This window comes from Cheilinus undulatus, linkage group 9, assembly GCF_018320785.1.
Source record: "Cheilinus undulatus linkage group 9, ASM1832078v1, whole genome shotgun sequence".
NCBI lineage: Eukaryota > Metazoa > Chordata > Actinopteri > Labriformes > Labridae > Cheilinus > Cheilinus undulatus.
The window spans coordinates 44,060,471-44,083,034 of record NC_054873.1 but is presented as its reverse complement, the minus strand read 5'-3'; the positions used below and the strand labels follow the sequence as shown (position 1 = coordinate 44,083,034).

At 39.5% G+C, this 22,564-nt stretch overlaps 2 protein-coding genes across 4 annotated transcripts; both read left to right on the top strand.

Annotated features, from left to right (window-relative positions):
* Positions 1–606: 606 nt before the first annotated feature.
* Positions 607–8,064, top strand: LOC121514511 (cytochrome P450 2F2-like). 2 transcript variants are annotated; one of them, XM_041794648.1, is made up of 11 exons: positions 607–816; positions 1,559–1,721; positions 2,513–2,665; positions 2,879–3,039; positions 4,211–4,279; positions 4,404–4,508; positions 4,718–4,856; positions 5,893–5,978; positions 6,129–6,230; positions 7,296–7,437; positions 7,548–8,064. In XM_041794648.1, the coding sequence occupies exons 1-11, from the start codon at positions 655–657 to the stop codon at positions 7,733–7,735; spliced, it is 1,470 nt and encodes a 489-aa protein (XP_041650582.1). In that variant the 5' UTR covers positions 607–654; the 3' UTR covers positions 7,736–8,064. The 2 variants fall into 2 exon arrangements, with proteins under 2 accessions (XP_041650582.1, XP_041650584.1); XM_041794650.1 differs by lacking the exon at positions 4,211–4,279.
* A 1,041-nt stretch (positions 8,065–9,105) lies between these two features.
* LOC121514512 (cytochrome P450 2F2-like) lies at positions 9,106–22,541 on the top strand. Of its 2 annotated transcripts, none has more exons than XM_041794651.1 (11): positions 9,106–9,296; positions 10,958–11,120; positions 11,673–11,825; positions 13,483–13,643; positions 13,930–13,998; positions 15,196–15,300; positions 16,226–16,364; positions 17,647–17,732; positions 21,881–21,982; positions 22,091–22,232; positions 22,346–22,541. In XM_041794651.1, the coding sequence occupies exons 1-11, from the start codon at positions 9,135–9,137 to the stop codon at positions 22,531–22,533; spliced, it is 1,470 nt and encodes a 489-aa protein (XP_041650585.1). In that variant the 5' UTR covers positions 9,106–9,134; the 3' UTR covers positions 22,534–22,541. The 2 variants fall into 2 exon arrangements, with proteins under 2 accessions (XP_041650585.1, XP_041650586.1); XM_041794652.1 differs by having other exon boundaries at positions 9,169–9,296; positions 10,963–11,120.
* The last annotated feature ends 23 nt before the right edge of the window (positions 22,542–22,564 follow it).

Sequence of the window (22,564 nt, the reverse complement as noted above, 5' to 3'; positions counted from 1 at the left end):
CCAGGATTGTCGCGTGTGGTAAACAGGGAAAGAATAAGACCATGATGCACTTGGCAGAGTGACGTTTTCTGCAACTCGATGCTGCCACCTAGTGACCATAATCAGCAACTACCTGTGGAATTCCACTTATAATCTGATTCTGAACATAAAACATGTATATTTGAATTTACTAAACAGTTGAACTATAAATACTCAGTGGATAAAAAACTATTTTACCACCCGGTTACATTTTAATAAATGAAGTCCTCATGTTAAAACTGTGGTTGTTTTTACGTGTCTTATCTTTGTCTAATATTAGACATTTGTAAAGTTTACAACACATCTTATTATTAGTGTGGCTGGATTGCCCAGTGGTATACTTGCTATTTTTGTTACCTTCGTAAGCCTTTTTAAACTTAAGCTTGTATTAAATAAGGGAAATGATTCAACATTAGTTTTAATGCTTTGAAAAACGGATGATAAAGTTCATGCCAAAGCTTGTCTAAAGGCTTTGACCTCTAATGGTTTAATTATTCCCCTTTACCTCTAATCCAGGGAGTCAAAGTACATGATCAGAGGAGGCAGGGCTTAAAGCTATGCTTCTGCAAGTCACTGATCTGTGCTTAAAGCAAGCCACTGTGTTTGCCTCTACCGCTCAGTCTGATCCTTTCCACCATGTTTGCTTCAATTATTTTACTATGGATCTGTTTGATCTTCATCATCCTCCAGCTGAAGTCTCGGAGACCCAAGAACTTTCCACCAGGACCCCCTGCCTTACCCATTGTGGGAAACCTTTTGCACTTGACCCTGAAAAACCCCCTGAAAGACTTTGAGAGAGTGAGTGAAATGTCAGTATTTCTTATGCTCCATGTCCAGTGTCTGAAACTGTGTTTTATATCTGTTTTATACTATTTGTTGAAACTTAATGCATTAAAAGTGAGCAATATCTACAGTGATGACCCTCATGGTGACTAAGAGTTTAGAACTCTTCATCTATGGAATCAGCAGAGCACTGGCACGATTATGCAACCTGCACCTGGTGCCAAATTAAATGCAAACTTTAGTTTAATCTGAAAACAGGACTTTACACCACTGACCAAAGGTCTAGTTCTCGGTTTCTGTTGTTCAGGAGTGGTTCAACATTCAAAAGATGACACTTGTAGTCCATTTCCTGGACCTGTTTGTGTGGGGGCTCTTGATCTACTGATTCCAGCCTCAGTCAGCTCTCAAATTCTTCAATCTGTTTGGCTTGACAATCCTCTGAAGGCCGAGTTAATTCCTGTTGCTTGTGCACATTTTCTACTAGACTTTTCCAGACAACTTTGCAAATTAAACTTCTCCAGAATGTTCTAATGTTTTGGGATAACGGATTTTGGGTTTTTGTGAGCTGTAAACTATTATCAAGATTAAAACAAAAGATTCTTGAAATATTTCTCTTTGTCAAAGATGAATCTAGAATATATGGAAGTTAAACTTTCTGTAGTAAGTCAGAGGAAAAAGGTAACTTTGCATGTTATTCTAAGTTTGGACCTGTATATACATATTTCAAACCCTGACTTCATATCTGGTTTTCCTCCAGTTGAGGAAGTCCTATGGAGATGTCTACAGTCTGTTCTTGGGCCCAAAACCAGCAGTTGTTATCAACGGGATGGAGGCTATGAGGGCGGCCATGGTGACCAAAGCCACTGATTTTGCTGGGCGACCCCAAGACATGTTAGTTAATAAGGCCACCAAGAGGAACGGTAAAGTAGACCTGATAAGTCATAGGAGCGGTATTCATCACTAGCTTTTCTTTTTTATCAAATCATCAGTCATTCACAGTGTCTACCCTTTTAATGTGTTTCATCTTGTGATTGCACAAATGTTCCTATCTTGATTAGATTTAATGTGCTTGACCATGGTCCCATCCTGAAAACATCTGATCTGTAACAGCGCCACATACTGGTGATAGAAAGTGACTGCTTCTGGTACTACCTTTGATTTCTATATGGTTCTTCAAAGCACGCTCATATTTAGACAAAAACGTCTCAATACTTTCACCATGCACCCCTATGAAAGCTGTCCAATGCTGCGGCCATGCTTAGTTTTTTGGTCACCATGAAACAGGAAATAGCTTTATCAGGGGATTAAATTGGTTACACAGCCATGGAACTTGGTAGAAAAATTCCCACTGTGAAGCTAAGATGATTGATATATATTTTTGTTGATGGGCGTGGCTTATTGGCTCATTGGCGCCCCCTAGAATAATTTAAAAATTCAGCCATTGAAGTCTCAGGACTCAACCCAGGATTTTGAAATTGGGCACGCACATTCAGCAGGAGACCTACAAAAGAGATTGTTGTACCAGAGATGGGGACTCGAGTCCACGACTTGGACTCTGGATGGATGGATGTCTAAAGAATGGGATTTCAAAAACATTTGAATATACAGTGAGGTTTTTTAGAAAGTGACTGAACAAGTCAGAAAGGATTAGTAATGGTCCCATTGAACAGTGATATTTTAATGGAACTGTTCTCTAAACACCTGTTTTTAGGAGTGATTTTTGCAGATTTCGGCTCCAGCTGGAAGGAGCATCGTCGCTTTGCTCTGATGACTCTGAGAAACTTTGGGATGGGGAAGAATTCAATGGAAGACAGAATTCATGGGGAGATGCAGTACATCATAAAAACATTGGAGGAGAGCGTTGGTATGTCATCTGTGGGTCAACAAAATCCACCAAATCTAAACACTAATCACCAGGTTAACACACCAGACTGGTATGTCAGCTTTGATTGGTGGATATCTGAACACCAAAAACATTATATCACTGCATTAATGTTGTGGAAATCCTTGGTAATTGTAGTTTGCTTTTATTAAGTAGCGCTGTATCAAACTTTATTCTACATTTCATCTTCTGCAGGCAAATCTTTCAGTCCTCAAGTCATGTTTCATAATGCAGCTTCCAACATCATCTGCCAGGTTCTGTTTGGTACACGCTTCGAGTATCAGGATGATTTCATCAAAACAATTATTAGGTGTTTCACTGAGAGTGGTAAGATCGCCAACGGCCCGTGGGCTATGGTGAGTTTAAGTGTATTTATGACATAGAGTCACTCATCCATCATGCTACAAGATGTCTAGTATCTAAAGGATCCATTCATGTTAAATTCACCCATTTGATACATAAAATGACACCTAGACAGTTCTATTGGATTTCTTTTTTTTTATATGAAGACATGGTAAAATCAATGTCAAGTTTAATTTAGCACACTTTTTATTTTTGAAAGAGTCATAAGCTTTCACAATAAAACTCAATATTGCTTTGACTGGCATGAGCTAATAACATTACATAAATCATGAAATACTCCCACAGTCTTTTATTGTATATAGAAAGTTATGAAATATTTCCTCTGTTATGTTTATTATTGTTGATCATGAAAATGAGAATTATTTTCTTTATTAAGAATAAAGCAAAGCTACACAAGATTTCAAGATACACCCAACTGCCAAAACACTGTAGTCTGGTTCCCCCATTTAGGTCCACAGCTTTGATTCTATTAGCCCCCTTATCTGTGCTGATGCACACTGCACAAGTTTCTGATAGGTTCCTAACATGAGAGCATCATTCAGACTTTGTTCAAGGAACTCTCCTGTGTGATCATCGGAAAAAAACCTTGTTTGGAGGCACAAACCTCTTAACTCCCAGTTGTTGGTGTTATGAACTCAGAATGAGATAAGCTTGTAGTTGTGGAGAAGTGGGTCACTTTTGTGAGCTGCTGGGTCACTTTTTTTCTTGCTGACATGTACAACTCTGGAGTTTTCAGCAAAAAGTTTGTGCCCAGGAAAACTATACTTTGATTTAAATCTTGTCTTTTCAACAACACTTACTGGGGCCCCGTCTTTGGTCATGTGTTACAAGCTGACAGCTTAAAACTTGCACGTAATTTATACTGCATGGTGGCGATATAGTCTTTTAATGCATCTCACGTGGCAAAACTGTGATACATCGAGTATACTCGATTTATCGCCCACCTCCAGTCAAATATGTCAGAATTGAAACCCCATTTCAGGTGAGGGAAGCCTCTCAATTTTTCTTCAGGCCTGTTAAGTGCTGTCTTTGAGCTTAATGCCAAAAAACCTTGTGAGTGACTTTTAAATTACTGTTAAACAATTTAAATTTTGGGCAATAAAATTCTTGACAGTAGATTATATGCTTGGAAAAAATCATTTAATCTATCTTGTTTTTTTCCAGCTGTATAACTCTATTCCTATGATTCGTGGACTACCGCTGCCCTTCAACAAGGCATTTAAGAATATGGAGGTATAACAGTAGTTTAATAGCTCTCAGATATGAGAAAAACCCTAATATGACTGCAATGTTCAATTGAGGTTTGAATATGAAACTGAGGAAAGAAACTAAATTATGAGTGGTTTTTTTTTTTCAGATTTGTGAGAATCTTGTCAAAGTTTTGTTGGCAGAGCACAAGAATACCAGAGTCCCTGGAGATCCACGAGACTTTGTTGACTGCTACCTGGATGAACTAGATGAGGTTTGTTGTGTTAGTGGGTTTGAGTATCTGCTATTTTTATGCCTCTGTGCTGATGTTAATCAGGGGAGGAGACATTGTGTTTCCAGGCTGTCCTGGGTATGCATGTTCAGGCTATCCTTGTGAATTTGAAATCTCCAGAACACTTTGAGGGATTTTATTCCATTTTTGATCAAATGTCCACTCTCACTCAAAAATTCTCTTCTCTTTAGAGGGTTGAGGATGGTTCGTCGTTTTCAGAGGACCGGTTGATCATGTATGCTTTGGATCTTTACTTTGCTGGGACTGACACAACCTCCAACACTCTTCTTACTGGTTTCCTCTACCTTTCAACGCACCCACACATACAAGGTGAGCCTGTCCATTTAAATGCACTTTATTGTTTGTCAATTAAAAGTCTATTTTGATGGAGGACTTGTTAACACTGTGCACTGATAAAGGCCTTTAGGTGCAGAAAACCCCACACAACCCAAGAAAGCAGTTAAAATATGTCTGCAAACGTGGATAAAACTCCAGATTTAGCCGTGAGACCTTCAGCTAAATACTGAACCTCCTACTTCAAATCAGACTTAACAAGAAGAGGAAAGGGTATTTACAATTCCTACATGTTTTACATTACTTAAAATTATTGAAGAAACCATTATGTCATACAGACACAGATCTAGAGAATCTAGAAATTTAGCACCTCAGTAAAGAACATGTGCCTCACACACTGTACTCAGTTACAAGTAGATAAATATTGTAACGTTGGCACTACTTGTGGAAGTACCAGACAGTTTATCTCTTTGCAGGACTCTTGAACAGCCTGTTGATACTAATCATCAATAAAACTTCCACATTCTTCATTTAGTGGGACTTCAATTCAACAGAAATCAGGGGAAAAGGCAAAAAACTGAATGAACCAACTGTTAATTTATGTGTACTTGATTTATCCATGTAGTTATAGCTGCTGTTAACTAGGAGATTCCCTCCTGCAGCATCATCTTGATGTAGTTGCTTTTTTGTTGTTGTTCAAAAAGATAATGTTTATCGTGGTAAAAGACATCATTAAAAACAACAGTAAATGTGGTCAGTATGCCACATTTTGAGTATATATTTCTCTTTCACACGCTATTAAATCACACTGTCCATCATGCTGTAGTCTTTGATTCCATTTTAAAAAATATCTTTAGCACATTGATTGTGAAATCAAGCACTATATTTCACTCTCTTGTGTATCTTCGAGTTAATATACTCTTTATTTAGAAGCAGTAATACTCAACACCAGGGTATATCTCCAACAAACCATCAATTACGTATCATTATTGAGAGTTAAAGTGAATATACTGCTGAATTACAGCTTGTGATGTCAAGAATCATATTCCACTCTCTATTGTGTGTCTCTCAGAGCGCTGTCAGCAGGAGATAGACTCTGTGTTGGAAGGAAAGGATCGGGTCAGTTTTGACGACAGACACAACATGCCATTCATGCAGGTAAACGGTCGTTTCACTTCCTGTCATCACACAACATTTATTGCAAGCTTTATCACCTGGTTGCTTTTACAATCTTGCGTGTTTTTTCATGTTCTTTTCTGTAAGCAGGTAAAGTAAGCACATTTTAAAGCATGCTTTCCTTTTATCCAGGCTGTGATCCATGAAGTGCAGAGAGTAGCCAACACCGTCCCACTGAGCATCTTCCACTGTACAACAAAAGACACAGAGGTCATGGGATATTCAATTCCTAAGGTAGAAACTTATTTAGGATCTTGTTTAGTTGATTTGTTTCACTTCAGTGATTGTAAGGAAACAGTTAAGTGCCATCAAGTGAAGGTTGGAGATTTTTATCTTTGCAAAGCAGATGGATTTTCCAGCCTCCATCTTTGTCATCAGGCACATCCATCTCGTAAAGCTCCAATCCACAACTCTTGTGATGAACTGAACACTGTTCGAACCAATCAGTGTCGTTTTAGGAGACGCTACAGGCAGGGTTTAGTTGGACTCAAAGCTGTTATCAATGAGTTCTAGCAATCGTGTAGCCGTTAGCTTAGGTGTAGCAATCGTGTAGCGGCAGTTTTATTAAACTGGACAACATTTCATAATATAATAAAGAGCCAAGAACAGCACTAAAAGCTTTTCATAAAGATGTTTTCGCTCTTCTGCTGAAGGCATGGGTTTGCGAGAGTCAGGGGGCTGTTGTTGTACTGTTAGTCGGTGTGTAAAATGGTGACACAATTAGCTCAGATTTAGCTAAAGTGTGTCGGCAGATTTAGCAGAACTGGGCCAATTTTCTTCATTAAAAATGGGAACAGAGCCACACTGAAAGTTTTTCATGAAGGAAAATATGTTTTTGCTCTTTTCCGACCCGACAGTTACAGGTAGGTTGTTGCACTGTAAGCCAGTCTATACAATAGCTGGTGGCTGTGACTGTTAAAGCGATTAGCTCAAATGTAGCTGAAGGAAGAGTGTTTTTTTTTTTTTTTTATCAGAATTGCCTCACATTACTTTATTAGAACAAGAGCAAAGAGTCCCACTGATAGAGGATGTTTTCGCCCCTCTCCCAACCTCATCCTGAGTTTTATTCACAATATAATCCACTGTTCATAAACCATGGCAGCGTTCGCTCTCTATGGAAGCTTTCCCAGATGAATGTGAAATATATCAGTGCAACGGATATAGGAAACTGTCTATCTAGCATGTCAGATTAAGAAATTTTACCATTAAAGTAACATCATATTTGAACCACACTACCACAGTTAGTGAACAATAAGACCTTTACTTCAGTAGATTTGTACTGGCCTATTTTCTTCTCAGGGAACGCGGATCATCCCTAATCTGGGCTCAGTGCTGAATGATGAGAAACAATGGAAACACCCTCATGGATTCAGCCCTGAAAACTTCCTCAATGACAAGGGAGAGTTTGTTAAACCAGAGGCCTTCATGCCTTTCTCTGCAGGTAAATCAGCATGAAAAATAAGCTATAGTATGTGCTTATATGAGACAACTTCAGTGTAGGTTCAATTATACCGTTAACCATAACTTTGTGGTCTTTTTTTAATGCCTCAGGTCCTCGTACATGTCTTGGGGAGAGTCTGGCCCGTATGGAGCTTTTCCTCATCATGGTGACGCTGCTGAGGAAGTTTAAGTTCAGCTGGCCTGAGGACGCTGGAGAGCCAGACTACACTCTGGTCTATGGAATCACTCAGACTCCCAAACCCTACAGCATGAAAGTCCAGCTCAGAGCAACGCAGTAAGGCTGTCTGCAGAAACAGTAGAGAATGAGCGTGAATAACACAGATGGCTGTTAAAGGGACAGTTCGGACTTTCTGAAGTGGGGATGTATGGAGTAATTATCAGTTGTGTATGGATTCAAAACACACGAGACAACCATCAGTTCTGCTGCTGTCTGGAGAATCTGAATGGAGCGCTGAAACAGAAGAATACACCCAGAAGATATTCATTCATGTTCACATGAACAAATATTTGACAGCTTAATCAGGGGAAAACAGTTTCCTCTGCTTCTGTTTTAAAAATGTTGCTGAGATACTTGATAAATTGCTAATTTCATTATTTGACATGTAAAGCTTCCATAAAATAAAGCTTGATATAAAAATTCAGTCCAGTTTTTAAACTGAAACAATATATTCAGAAAATATTCCACACAACACAATTAACAACTATGAAAGAGAAGCTATGCTTGTCTTTATGACTGTATTTTTCAACTTCACATGATTAATGATAGCTGGTGTGCATCAAATGTAAAAGTCTCAAACTTTAACTGACAGAACATTTGAATAAGGGCTCTCAGGGTTGAACGTGACATATATCCATGCAATGGATATAAATAACAATCTATATGGCATGTCAGGTTATTAGTGGTGAATCCTAGCAGAGGTTTTATTATGTGCCATTGTAATTCTCTTTAGAAGTATTTGTGATACAGATATGATGACAATTGGCATCCTCAGTACATATAACTGACCCTCTCCTATGACCACACTAACACACTCCATGACCCAGTGAGTAAATGAAAATAAAATAAATCACCGTGCATTTCATTTGATCAATACAGAAAAAAAAACATAGAGCCTAAATATTTACCAATCCCTCAAGGAAAGTCCCACTTTAAACATTAGACGCCTTTGGATATTGATAGATCTCCCCATGAGATGAGAAAAAAACCTTGTTTTTGAAATTCACACTTTTTATTGCCTCAGATAGATTTGACTGTCCCTGCAAGAACTCACATACTAAAAATCAACACCTCATTTGCAGTAATTAACCCGATCCAACCTGGTACAACACCACCATCTCGTGGCCCAGAGCGGTAAGTGCACCTCCTTCTCTCCCAGCGCGTGAGATCCAGGAATTACACGGAGCCCTTTTATTTTGTTCCCGCGGCTTGAATCTGTGGATAGTATCTCTTTCAGGCAGCTGCCAAAGGGGGGCCTGACAAAAAAGTTTGTTAACCACTGATAAATGAAAAAGTTCATGCCGAAACTTGTCAGGAAGGGCGTGACCTCTTATTGTTTAATTATTTCCCTTTACTCCCAATCCAGGGGCAAAGTGCACTATCAGAGGAGGCAGGGCTTAAATTTGTGTTACTGCAAGTCACTGTGTTTACCTCTGCAGTTCAGTCTAATCCTTTCCACCATGTTTGCTTCAGTTATCTTACTTTGGATCTGTGTGATCTTTATCACCCTTCAGCTGAAGTCTCGGAGACCAAAGAACTTTCCACCAGGACCCCCTACCCTTCCCATAGTGGGAAACCTTTTGCACATGAGCCCAGAGAATCCGCTGAAAGATTTTGAGAGGGTGAGTCAAATGTCAATATTGCTACAAGTCCAGTGTCTGAAACTGTTATTGTATTTCTGTAGTTATTATTTATTGGGCTTTGAAGGCATTAAAAATGTGCAACACCTGTTCTGTTTACAAATTTTCAGTTTTACCAGATGTTTTAGATGTCCAACAGATCTAGCTGAAGTTTATAAATGAAACTAATCAGCTGAATTCTTATAGTAACATGTGAATGCCACTAATGTCTCTGTAAGATGCAGAGTGCATGTAAGGACAAGCGTTACTAACAACACTGCAAACCCTGTTTTCACATGACCTTAAAATACCTCTCAGACTGCCTGTGTTACTTGACCGTGTTGACAGTATGAAAGCTTGGATGACGGGCAGTTTATTGCAGCTGAACACTGAAAAAGCATTAGTTTTTATTTCTGCTCCCTCTTTCTTCTCTTTTTACTGCGTTGTGAATTCTTGGCTTTTCTGTGGGCCTGGCGCTGAGCTTCAGACAGCCTGTTAATGATTTGCTTCACTCCTTTTTTTCCATTTGGCAAATACTACCAGCTTTAGACCTCAAGTGTCAGGGGTGGAACTAGAGATGCTTGTCAATCCTATTGTTTCAACACAGCTTAACCATTGTAAGTCTCAGCTTCAGGATCATCTTTCTTTAAAGCTCATCTCTGAACTACTAAGAAGTGGTCCAAAATGCTGCTGCAATGGTGCTCACTAAATTGTCAACAAGGCCTCATGTCACTCAGAGCCTTTGTCCTTGTACTGGCTCCTTATTAAATTCAGAGTTCAGTATAAGGTGCATGTGATTGCCTTCAGAGACTTGCATAGGCAAGCTCCTACCTAACATTTGAAGGTGTACAACACCAGCAGGGCTGTGAAGTCTTCTGATCAGGGTCTGCTGGAGGTCCCTGGTACAAGACTCAAAACTTAAACAGGGTGGTCATTGGAGGCTGTTGCTCCAAAGCTCATGAACTGTCTTCTGTTGGAACTAAGGGCGTTTTTAAGCTTCCTTAAGACGCATCTGTTGAGTTCTGCTTTTATTTATGACATTTTCTTTCATTCTCTACTGGAATGTGTTCATTGTGAAGCATTTTGTGATGTCCTTTCAAGAAAGATTCTGTATAAATACTTACTTTATTACCTAAAAGGTTGTCTGTATAAAGTTGATTGTAATTTACTTTGAGCATTTTCGAGCATGCACCCAATACAATGGCTAACTCCATTTATTGATCAGTGTTGGTTAGGTTTGTTGGATGCCAATATGTAGTGAAGGTGAAAGGGCTATGCTTTGTTGTGCTCAACCTGGATAGATAGATAGATAGATAGATAGATAGATAGATAGATAATATCACTTACACTTAACTGTGGAATATTGACCCATTTCGTATCACAAGTGTTTGCAAATGGAGACTGCATGGCAAGGTGCTTGATTTGATACACCTGTGGCAACAGGTCTGATTAAAACACCTGAAATCAATAATTAACAGGTGTGACCACATACTTTTGTCCACATAGTGTATATGTACATTTGTATGCCAAATGTTTTTTTCACCGTTACAGTAAAACTAAGGACATGCCCATTTAAGAGGGATAAACAGCATACATAATATACATGTACTGTGACATACCGGTACATAATTCAAACATTGACTCGCCATCTTGTTCTTTCCCAGTTTAGGAAGTCTTATGGAAATGTCTACAGTCTGTACTTTGGTCCAAAGCCAGCTGTTGTTCTCAATGGGATGGAGGCCATGAAGGCTGCTATGGTGACTAAAGCCACTGATTTTGCTGGACGACCCCAAGACATGTTGTTCAATGATGCCACCAGGAGGAACGGTAAAGTCGACCTGATAAGTCGTAAGACGGCGAGCATGTAGTCACACCTAGCTGTTCCCTTTTTTAAACAATCAGTCATTCAGGGGGCACATACTTCAGTGAGCTTCTGCCTGTGCTTGTCTTGTGAGAGTGGGATAGTTTGTTGAGGTAGTGCTTTTTGATTACCACATTCCTCATACAAGAAATTAAACACTGATTAAAACAAATATAAGAGAGAAACAACCATCCGTGGATAAGATTAAGACCCCTTTTTTCTCTACATAGTGTTTTCTGTTCTTCGAAAACATGGCGGCCTGAATGCCATATAGCAATAGTGTACTCTCCATAATAGCTATAAATCAAGCTCACTTATTTGATTTTGTGAATCTAAAAACAACCCCCTTACACAGGGCTGTCTTAAGACTGAAATAGAAGATTCTTTAGAAAGTGACTGATTGAACAAGCTAGTAAGTAGATAAACTCTGAAATAGGACTGTGACTATAATACAGTGATATTTTAATAAAGCTGTCACATTGGATAACTTAACTTATTCTCTAAACACCTGTTTTTAGGAGTGATTCTGGCAGATTACGGCTCCACCTGGAAGGAGCATCGTCGCTTTGCTCTGATGACTCTGAGAAACTTTGGGATGGGGAAGAATTCAATGGAAGACAGAATTCATGGAGAGATGCAGTACATCACAAAAACATTGGAGGAGAGTGCTGGTATGTCATCTGTGGGTCAACAAAATCCACCAAATCTAAACACTAATCACCAAGTTAACACACCAAACTGGTATAGCAGCTTTGATTGGTGGATATTTGAACACCAAAGACATCATATCACTGCATTAATGTTTTGGAATTTATGAAGTACCTCAATTCCAAAAAAGTTGGGGCACTAGGCAAAATGTAAATTAAAACAGAATGCTATGATTTGCACATCTCATAAACCCATACTTTTTTCACAATAAAATAAGCAACATATCAGATGTTGAAATTGAGACATTTTTTGCATTTAATGATAAATATAGGCTCATTTTGAATTTGATTGCAGCATTACATATCAAAAAAGTAGGGACAGGGCAACAATAGGCTGGAAAAGTAAGTGGTATGAATAAAACAGCTGGAGGAGAATTTTGCAACTAATTAGGCTGATTGGCAACAGTTCAGTAATGTGACTGAAGCATTTTAAAGAAGCAGAGTCTCTCAGAATTAAAGATTGGCATAGGCCCCCCCATCTTCGAAAAAAAAAAAAACTACACCCAAATATTGTGGAACAATTTCAGATAAATCCTCAGATTTATCCTCAACCTTAAACTGTGAATTTGTTGAGTATCCCTCCATCTAAAGTAAATAATATCATCAAAAGATCTAGAGAATCTCTGAGCAAAGGGACAAGGCCAGAGGTCAGTATTGGATGCTCATGATCTTTGGTTGGCACTGCATTAAAAACAAGTAAGATTCTGCATTGGAAATCACTGCATGGGCTCAGGAACACTTCTAGAAATCTTTTGTCAACACAGTTTGCATGACATCCACAAATGCGAGTTAAAGCGGTATGGTGTGAAGAAGAAGCCATGTGTGAAGAAGATCCAGAAATGTAGCTGTCTTCTCTGGGACAAAGCTAATTTGAAATGGACTGAGGACTACTGGAAAACTGTTCTGTGGTCAGATGAATCCAAAGTTCTTTTCAGAAACCATACACAAGAGGGACCGTTCAGCTTTTTATCAGCTGTTCAAAGGTCTGCATCTCTGATATTATGGGGTTGCATTAGTTACCATGTTGTGGGTAGGTAACACATCTGGAAAGAAACTACCAATGCTGAAAAGTATACAAAGGTTTTAGAGCAAGATATGCTCCCATCCAGACGTGTCTTTCAGTGAAGGCCTTGACTATTTCTGCAAAACTGCATTTATCACAACAGCATAACTTCACAGTAGAAGAGCCTGGGTGCTGATGGTGAAAGGTTTGGTCTGTTTGCAGTCCAGACCTTTCATCAATAGTAAACATTAAGCATCATAAAAAAAAATACTTCAATGAAGACCCAGGACTGTTGAGCAGCCAGAATCATACATCAGACAAGAATGGGACAACATCCCTCTCCCAAAACTCCAGCAACTGGTCCCTTCACTTCCCAGATGTTTACAGACTGTTGTTAAAGAAGAGGGGATGCTACACATTAGTAAACATGGCCCTGTCCCAATTTTTTTTATACGACTTGCTTCCATCAAATTCAAAATGAGCTAATATTTTTCATGAAATTGTAAAATGTCACAGTTTCAATGCATGGTGTGTTGATTATGTTTTATTGTAAAATAAAATATGTGTTTATGGAATTTGAAAATAATCTAACTTTATTGTTCATTTCATCTTTTACAGGCAAATCTTTCAGTCCTCAAGTCATGTTTCATAATGCAGCTTCCAACATCATCTGCCAGGTTCTGTTTGGTACACGCTTCGAGTATCACGATGATTTCATCAAAACGATTATTAGGTGTTTCACTGACATTGCCAAGATAGCTAATGGACCGTGGTCTATGGTGAGTTTAAGTGTATTTTTAACAGAAAGCCACTCGTCCATGATGCTGCAAGATGTGCAGTATCTGATGTGCCTTCCCATTTTTCTCTGTTGGATCTGCCATGCTGAATACATGCAAAGCCCTCTACAGATGTGTGTTCAACTTTCCTTTAGGGCATTTAAGTGTTGTCTTCAAGCTTGACACGACTTCCAAAGTCAACTAAAGCTATTGTGATGCTTTTCTGTGTTTTGCAAAGTCTTGGACAATAGATCTAGATCTAGATCTATCATGTTTCTGTTTTTCCCAGTTGTATGCGTCTATTCCTATGATTCGCGGCCTGCCGCTGCCCTTCAAAAAGGCCTTTAAGAATATAGAGGTATGATACTATGATAATACTTTGATAGCTCTCATATACAGTGCTTAACAAATGTATTAGACCACCTGTCATATTTGTCTCAAAGACCATCCAGCATCATGAAGTGCTTTAATGCGGACTCTTTTATTTTCAGTGAGCTCTCCACATTTTACCATTTTGAACAGGAATGAGGGATTTCAAACTGAATTCACCCAAGTTTGAGCCGGCTCACTGGGCTTCTCTGAGAAGTCAGAAATTAATCAAGCATAACATTCAACCACTAAAACTCACTTTTCTGTTCAGGAATGCAAGTAAATAACTATAATTTGACATATTAATCAAGAAATAATAATGTGCTTTACTATTTTTTTCAGTTTTTTTGTAAATCAGTAAATTTGAAAATTCATGGATAACAATAATAATGATATTTTAGCATTAAAAATATCATTTGGGTTAAAGAGCCTCTACTGTAACGAAATGCCAGACCAAAGGACCCAAAAGCAGACACAGGATACAAGCAAGTTCTAGTCCGTTTAATCAGAAAATAGGTTTGTCACACAGGAGGTCAAAACAAGCAGGCAGAGGTACAAAAACGGCAGGCTAACTCGGAAACTAGGACTAGAAACTGGGTCAAATAAATCACGAAGGTCAATCAGAAATAAGGCTCGAAGGAATTGTACACAAAGGAAACAAGACGATCTCGCACAGCAGACAGGGAGTGAATGAGCTAAATACACGAGGAGGGGAACACTCAGCCGGGGATCACCAGGTGCAGCCACTCAGACAATCAACACAGTTGAGACACATGAGGATGATCAGGACATAGGGAAACAGGTAGGGATGGGCAGGAAGGAGTGATCTGGAAAAGAGACACAAGGTAAGTAACCAAAATAAAACAGGAAATGAGAAACTAGTAACATGAGGGACAAAGGTTACTTAACTAACTAGCCGGGAGACGTGACATCTACATATTGGTGTGTTAACCATTGCAGAAACATAAAAAAGGATTTTGGTAATTACCAATGCTATTAATTTAGGGCAGCTGTGGCATAAATCTTACTTTGGTTAGGGTTAGGGTGGTATAATAAATTTGTTAAGCACTGTAATCCTGGAAAGAAACCACTAAAATGACTGGAGCATTGAAATGAGGTTTGAATATTAAACTGTTGTTTGGACTGTTCTTTGTTTTGTTTGCATGTTTGTTTGTTTGTTTTTCAGACTTGTGAGAATCTTATGAAAGTTTTGTTGACGGAGCACAAGAAGACCAGAGTCCCTGGAGATCCACGAGACTTTGTTGACTGCTACCTGGATGAACTTGATAAGGTTTGTTGGTGGTAGTGGGATTTTTTTACCTTTGCGCTAGTGTTAGGGACTCTTCAAATTTTGTTCAAATGTCTGCTCTGACCCAAGAATGAACTGATTTGTTTGGAGGTCAAAGGCCATGGTCATTGGTCCCCATTTTCATTCTTTGCTTATGATCAGAATATGGTAGGAACACTTAGATTTTTTTTTCAAACTTTACACATATTATGATTTTGCATTCAGTGATGATTTCATTCAATTTGGATGTTGTAGGTCAAAGGTCCAGGTCCTTGGGACCAGAGGTTATCAGGTCAGGTATGGGAGCATATGCCGGTTCTACTGTGTCAACCTTGATCCTGCCCTGCTCTGTCCTCCTGATGGCCATACTCCAGGCTCATGCCCCTTCTTCTAAAGTATCCTCCCAGCTGCCCCCTCCACAATGTACACAACCACCCCATCTGGACCAGCCCACTGGGTCCTGGGCATGCAGTGGTGAGCTGAATCAGACCCGGGAAAGCACACAAGGTGCCGTAAAAGTCAGCTGCCGTTCCCATCAGGCAGCTGAGACTTCCCATCCTTGCTCTCCTGAGCAAGTCTGCATTAGACACACGGTCTTGCCAGCGATAGACAAAGATGCCCTGAAGAGAAATTGTCACAAAGGAGTCCAGCTGGCGCTTCTGGCCTCGGTGTCCAGGCCTCACAAGAGTATAGTAGGACCACAAGGACCAAAGACCAAAAGACTCCTGACTTCTGTCTGTGGCTTTAGTTATTGAGAACACCACACTGTCTTGCTCAGCGAACCCATCACCAAGTGATGATTGATCAGTGATAAATTGATTTTATCTTGGAGGTTCTTGAGACCGGGGATTATGCTAGACTGTTTGTGAGATTGAGGCTGTGAGGAAAGATTGTTTAAGAGTTAAAACAATCATTCTTTTCTCTTTAGGTGGTTGAGGATGGTTCTTCATTTACAGAGGATCGGATGATTATGTATGCTCTGGATCTTTACTTTGCCGGGACTGACACAACCTCCAACACTCTACTCACTGGTTTCCTCTACCTTTCAACGCACCCACACATACAAGGTGAGCCTGCCCATTTAAATGTAGTAAATTGCTTTTCCATGAAAGGGCTATTTTGATGGAAGACTTGTTAAAAATCCGCTCCAATAAAGAAGCAGAAAACACAAACCAAGAAAGCATCTAGAATATTGCTGCAAACATGGATAAAAGAACTGTTTGAATTAGTTGTACTAACAACCTCATCCAGGTTTCTTGCCTGAGTAGACACCCTAGTCTCCCTAGTCCCACTTAGTAGACAAATATTATTTTGTCTCTTTATGTGACTAGAAAAACTTTTAATGTCTGCTGTTAGAAAGGTGAAGTATGGACAATACCTCTCATAAAATTCACAATTTCTTTATTTATTGACATTGCTTGCTAAACCTAACTAAAAATCCATTAAGATATGCCAGCTGTCATTGTCCAAGCCAACACCAGCAGCCCCTCTCTTCACGGCACAGATCGAGTTAATTTAGAATCTAAAAATTTAAACCTCAGTAAAGAACAGGTACTTCACACATTGTGCTCAAGTACAAGTGAACAAGTATTAGAAAAATTATTAGAAAATTGTTCAGTTAAAATGAGATTCGAAAAATAAAATTACATTGAAAGACTATTCTTGGGCCTCAAACTGAACATCATCATATCTCTGGGCCCTCATGCCCACAATAAAAATCTATCTTATTCATCTAAAGGGACTTGGACAGCCTGTTGATTCTTCTAATAATCAATAAAAAAAAACTTCCACCTTCCTCAGTCAGTGTCACTTGAATTAAATAGAAATCAGGAAAAATGGCAAAAAGATGAATGCATTAAACCCTTGGTTCCCAACCTAGGGTCAGAGACCTCCTTAGGGGGGCTCCAGAGATCTCGGGGGGGCTGCTTTGTTTGGATGTACACAAAAAAATAATTAAAATTTAAGTTAATCTTGGTTACAGTGTATCACTATTTTTCTTGTGTCGGTACTGGGGGGGCTCAAGTTTTCTTAGATACAAGTAGAGGGGGTTCAAAGGAAAAAAGTTTGGGAACCACTGTATTAAACCACAATGGTAAAGTAATGTGTACTTGATTTATGTAGCTGTTTATTGTGGCTAATGGCACATAATTAAGAACAGTAAATTTAGCTTGTACTGCCAGCTTTTACGTACAGATTTCTCTTTCACATGCTATTAAATCATGCTCTCCATCATGTTCATCATTGAATCATCGCGCCCATCATCTTTATGTTTCCACTTTACAAATGCATGTGAAATACAACTTGTTATAATAAAGGTCAGTTCTCTACACTCTTTTCTGTTTCTCTCAGAGCGCTGTCAGCAGGAGATAGACTCTGTGTTGGAAGGAAAGGATCGGGTCAGTTTTGACGACAGACACAGCATGCCATTCATGCAGGTAAACGGTTGTTTCACTTCCTCAGACCCATGGGCGGTTGGTGGGGCTTGGATTTGGAAAGGCTAATATCTGACCAGCAGTCATACTTGTTTTCAAAACACGCACACACCCAGTATTATTGTATCATGTGAAAGTTTGCAGAGAGGTTACTTCGATCTTGTTCTAACTTCTGTCAAACTACTGTCAGAAGATTTAAGTAATTGAGTAATGGACAATCAGCACCTGCATGGTGGGGACAGTTCCGTGTTTCTACTGACACATCTCTTAGCGTATTAAGATTGTTATTCTGTTTATTCAATCAGAGCTGGTCTGCTAAAACGAAGCTAGATAGAAAATCCGCTGACTGCTCAGGTAAACTCACAGTTTTGTTGTTCAATCACAGATGCCTCTCCCTAATTGTCAAATCTGTTAACAAGCTGCGCTGCTAAATTCAAGATATTATTGTGTTTTATTTGGCCTATGTTTTATGACCGTTGCTGTGCGTTTTCCACTCATACTACAATGGATATCACCAATGTTTTAAACATATGCCAGCATATCCTAGGTGTAAAAGTTATCCTGTGGCATAACTCCAGCTGGTGCACAGGGTGTAACTTTGAGTTGGTCGTAACTGCGATCTCTAAGTCAGACATTATGTTACGACCAGCTGGTGCTCTCAGCTCCTTTCACAATAAACAGCACAGATGCCCATGTAGTAGCTGTGGGACTTTACATCAATCATATGTCAAAATAAACAGAATTAAGTCTGACACCATAGGCCTGAACAGCTCATGGTGTGTAAATAAAATTCACACCATTCAGCCGTGATCTGCTGACAGCTTTTTTTCTCTCTTAATAAAACTATAAATGCATCAGAAAATAATGATAACACTAATTAAATGCTCATGTCAAGGAAAATCGATTAATTCAAACTTTCATAATATGTGACACTTTGACTTGAGATGGACTGCTGTCTTTTTCACTCAGGTTTGTCATGTTAGACCTTCAGTGAGTCAGGTAACCAGGGCTAGTAGCCTGCTTGCTGATGTTGCTACCTCACGCCCCCACCTCATCTCTCCTAGCTGTGCAGGTGCATCAGCTGTTGTTCCAGTGTTGAGACTGCTTGAAACTCTGGGTCACGGCTGTTTTCATCTTTTGCCTTGAAAAGATTTTCATCCATTTCCATCCATTTTGTGAGCTGAAATGAACACTTGCTGCTAGCTGTAACTTTCAAAATAGCCCTGGACTGTCTGTGGTTAGTGGAATGTTTACTGATATGATGCTTTGTGCACAAGTCAGGATGTGAGAGGTTGTGCTGAGGTGCCAAAGAAAGACTTTGCAAATGGTACTGGTCTGAATCAATACTTTTAAGAGAAGTTTGCGGGGCATTAAAAGCTGTCTCAGTATTGTAAATGATTCAGAGAAATATCTTTTTTAAAAAAGCTAGTAGAACATGGGATAGGATAAGGAAACAGGAGAAATGCCTTTATTTCAGAGGCTCAGGAAAAATTCATCTATTGTCACATGCTGAGTCAGAGACAGAAAATAAATGTTTGTGTCATTCTGACTGTTCTCCCAGTAGAAAAAAGGCAAGCAGAGCACAGACGCTGCTCCAGACAGCAAACAATTTAAAGACATCCCCGCTCTGCTGAAATAAAGTGAGTGCACATGAAACACACAAGGTCAATAATGCATATTTTGCCTTTCAGTTGGAGTGGCAGGGAAAGGCACTGGGCTGGCAGAGAACCAAAATGAAGGACTGGATGTAATTCAGTCCAGTAGGTATTGGATGTGTTGGTACCAGAACCATGTTGGTACTGGATTTTGATATCCCTAGATATAACGAGTATTTATTTAGCCTGCCTACCCATAGGCTGCAACAAACACTCAGTACTATACATTAGAAAAATTACCTGGAACTGTTATATCAACATAGCATCCACTGTGGACACTTTCTGTGGACACTTCCCATGAACAGGCTTGGAATCAGTAGCAAAAATGAAAACAACTGATAAAAAGCTTTAGTAACAACAACAACAACAGAGCAGCAAACAAAAACATTTGAGTGTTAATGGAGCCACACTTTTATTATTGGTTTTCAACAGCATTAAAGATGGGCTTTATCACCTGGTTTCAGCAGGTTTAAGGTTCTGATATTGTGACTTAAAGCATGGACACAGCACAGGGGGGAAAGGGAACTGATTACCCAGGCCCACAGTAGGGAGGGGCCCTTGAGAAGCCTGCAATGAAAAGTGTTTTTATTCAGTTTTTCTTTTTAGTAATTGTCATTACTGGTTCAAAAGCAACTAAATGAGTCTCTCAATAGCCCGAAATTTGTATCAAATAGAGTTGGGGGCCCCCTGATCCTCCCTTAGAAATGTCCAAATGGTGTAGTCCAGTGCTGCAAAATGATGCCATTAAATTCGATTTAACCATTGTAAAAATATTGCTAATATGTTGGGAAATTATTGTTCAAAAATATATTAGACTGCATAGATATTTGTAAAAATGACGCAACATTTGATGCTTGACTAGCTGGCAAAGGGGGGCCCTAGCTACGCCCCTGCTTAACCCTTTAACTACCCCACCTAGAAAGAAGCAATGGAAAAATTTTTAGTTTGCATTTCTCATCCTCCTGGTTGAGAAGAAACCACAATCAATGATTTTTTTTTTCAATAGACCCCCTGGTTTATAAAATACTGACCTCTACCAAATGGTCGAGATGTCACTCAATAGTTCAAGTATGTAATTTCATACAAATACCACAAAAGGTAGAATAAATCAAATACAATTCAAATTTATAAAGAAATAAACAACAAAAATATCCAGGGTATTGGATACACTATTTCAGCATTGAAACATAACATTTCCGAACTTTTTGCCTCAACACAACTCATCTGTGTGACTGTGCATCAGCACAATTGCATTTTGAGCACAAGATCCACACTACCTCTGGTGATATGCTGCAAAGCACTTCTGGTATGTGTTCAAACATAGGAAAACATTGCATTTCTGGCAATTCCACCTTGACACACCCATGACCTCATCCACACTGTGCTTGTAAGACAGTCTGGTTTACTGATGAGTGCCGTGCAACCTTGGATGGTCCAGATGGAGTATAAGTGGATAATTGGTGGATAGCCACCATGTCCCAACAAGGCTGTGATGTCAGCAAGGAGGGGGTGGAGTCGTGTTCGGGGCCAGAATCATGGAGAGAGAGCAGGTAGTCCCCTTTAGGGTCCCTGAAGGTGTGAATATGACCTCGGCAAAGCATATAGAATTTCTGACTGACCACTTTCTTCCATGGTACAAAAAGAAGAACAGTGCATTTTGTAGCAAAATTATCTTCATCCATGACAATGTACCATCTCATGCTGCAAAGAATACCTCTGTGCCATTGGCTGCTATGGGCATAAAAGGAGAGAAACTCATGGTGTGGTCCCCATCCTCCCCTGACCTCAACCCTATTGAGAACCTTTGGAGCATCCTCAAGCTAAAGATCTATGAGGGTGGGAGGCAGTTCACATCAAAACAGCAGCTCTGGGAGGCTATTCTGACATCCTGCAAAGAAATTCATGCAGAAACTCTCCAAAAACTCACAAGTTGAATGGATGCAAGAGTTGTGAAGGTGATATCAAAGGGCTCCTATGTTAACATGGAACTTGGCCTGTTAAGATGTGTTTGATTGAAATAGCTTTTGATTTCAGTAAATATGACCTCCTAATGCTGCAAATTCAACAAATGACCATTTTCAGTTCTTTACAACCAAAAAAAAAATGTTTAGAAACTCTGTTGTACATAATGATGTGGAACAGTGTGTTTTTTCAAGTGATATAATTATGTTCAGGAAGGCCTCTCAACCTATGTCCAAAAAGTATTCCTACCTTTCAAATATTCACCAAAAACAGTAAAAGTATCTTTAATGATTTTCATGTTTGTGACTTCCTGGTTGGAGAGGAAATGAAGAAGCATACCATTGAAAGACACAGTGACACTTGATGGTTTTTTTTAGTATAACATACCTCAATCAAGTGGTAGAGTTAGCTCAATTAGGTTGAGTTAAGTTGTGCACTCCTGTCACTGAAATATAATGACTCAAAATGTGCTAAACCATATGGTCGAGCAGGCAGTTAAAGGAGCATGTAGTTTTACTCTCTCCTGTCATCCAGGCTGTGATCCATGAGGTGCAGAGAGTAGCCAACACCGTCCCACTGAGTGTCTTCCACTGTACAACAAAAGACACAGAGGTCATGGGATATTCAGTTCCCAGGGTAAGAAACAACTTATTTTGGACAATTTTAGCTGATTTGTTTCATCTGAACTTTGGTCAAGTACTTTGCCTATTTACACCTTTTTATTTTTTTTGCTTTTCTTCTCAGGGTACACGGATCATCCCTAACCTGGGCTCAGTGCTGAATGAGGAGGGACAATGGAAACACCCTCATGGATTCAACCCTGAAAACTTCCTCAATGACAAGGGAGAGTTTGTTAAACCAGAGGCCTTCATGCCTTTCTCTGCAGGTAAATCAGCATGAAAAATAAACATAAATTTGGGCCTGTTCTGAGACAATTTCACTGGCAAAGGTTTAATCAAACTGTTAAGCATGGGTTGATGGTCATTTTTAATGCCTCAGGTCCTCGTATGTGTCTGGGGGAGAGTCTGGCTCGTATGGAGCTTTTCCTCATCATGGTGACGCTGCTGAGGAAGTTTAAGTTCAGCTGGCCTGAGGACGCAGGAGAGCCAGACTACACTCCGGTCTATGGAGTCACTCAGACTCCCCAACCCTACAGCATGAAAGTCCAGCTCAGAGCAGCGCAGTAAGGCTGTCTGCAGAAACAGTGGAGAATGCGCC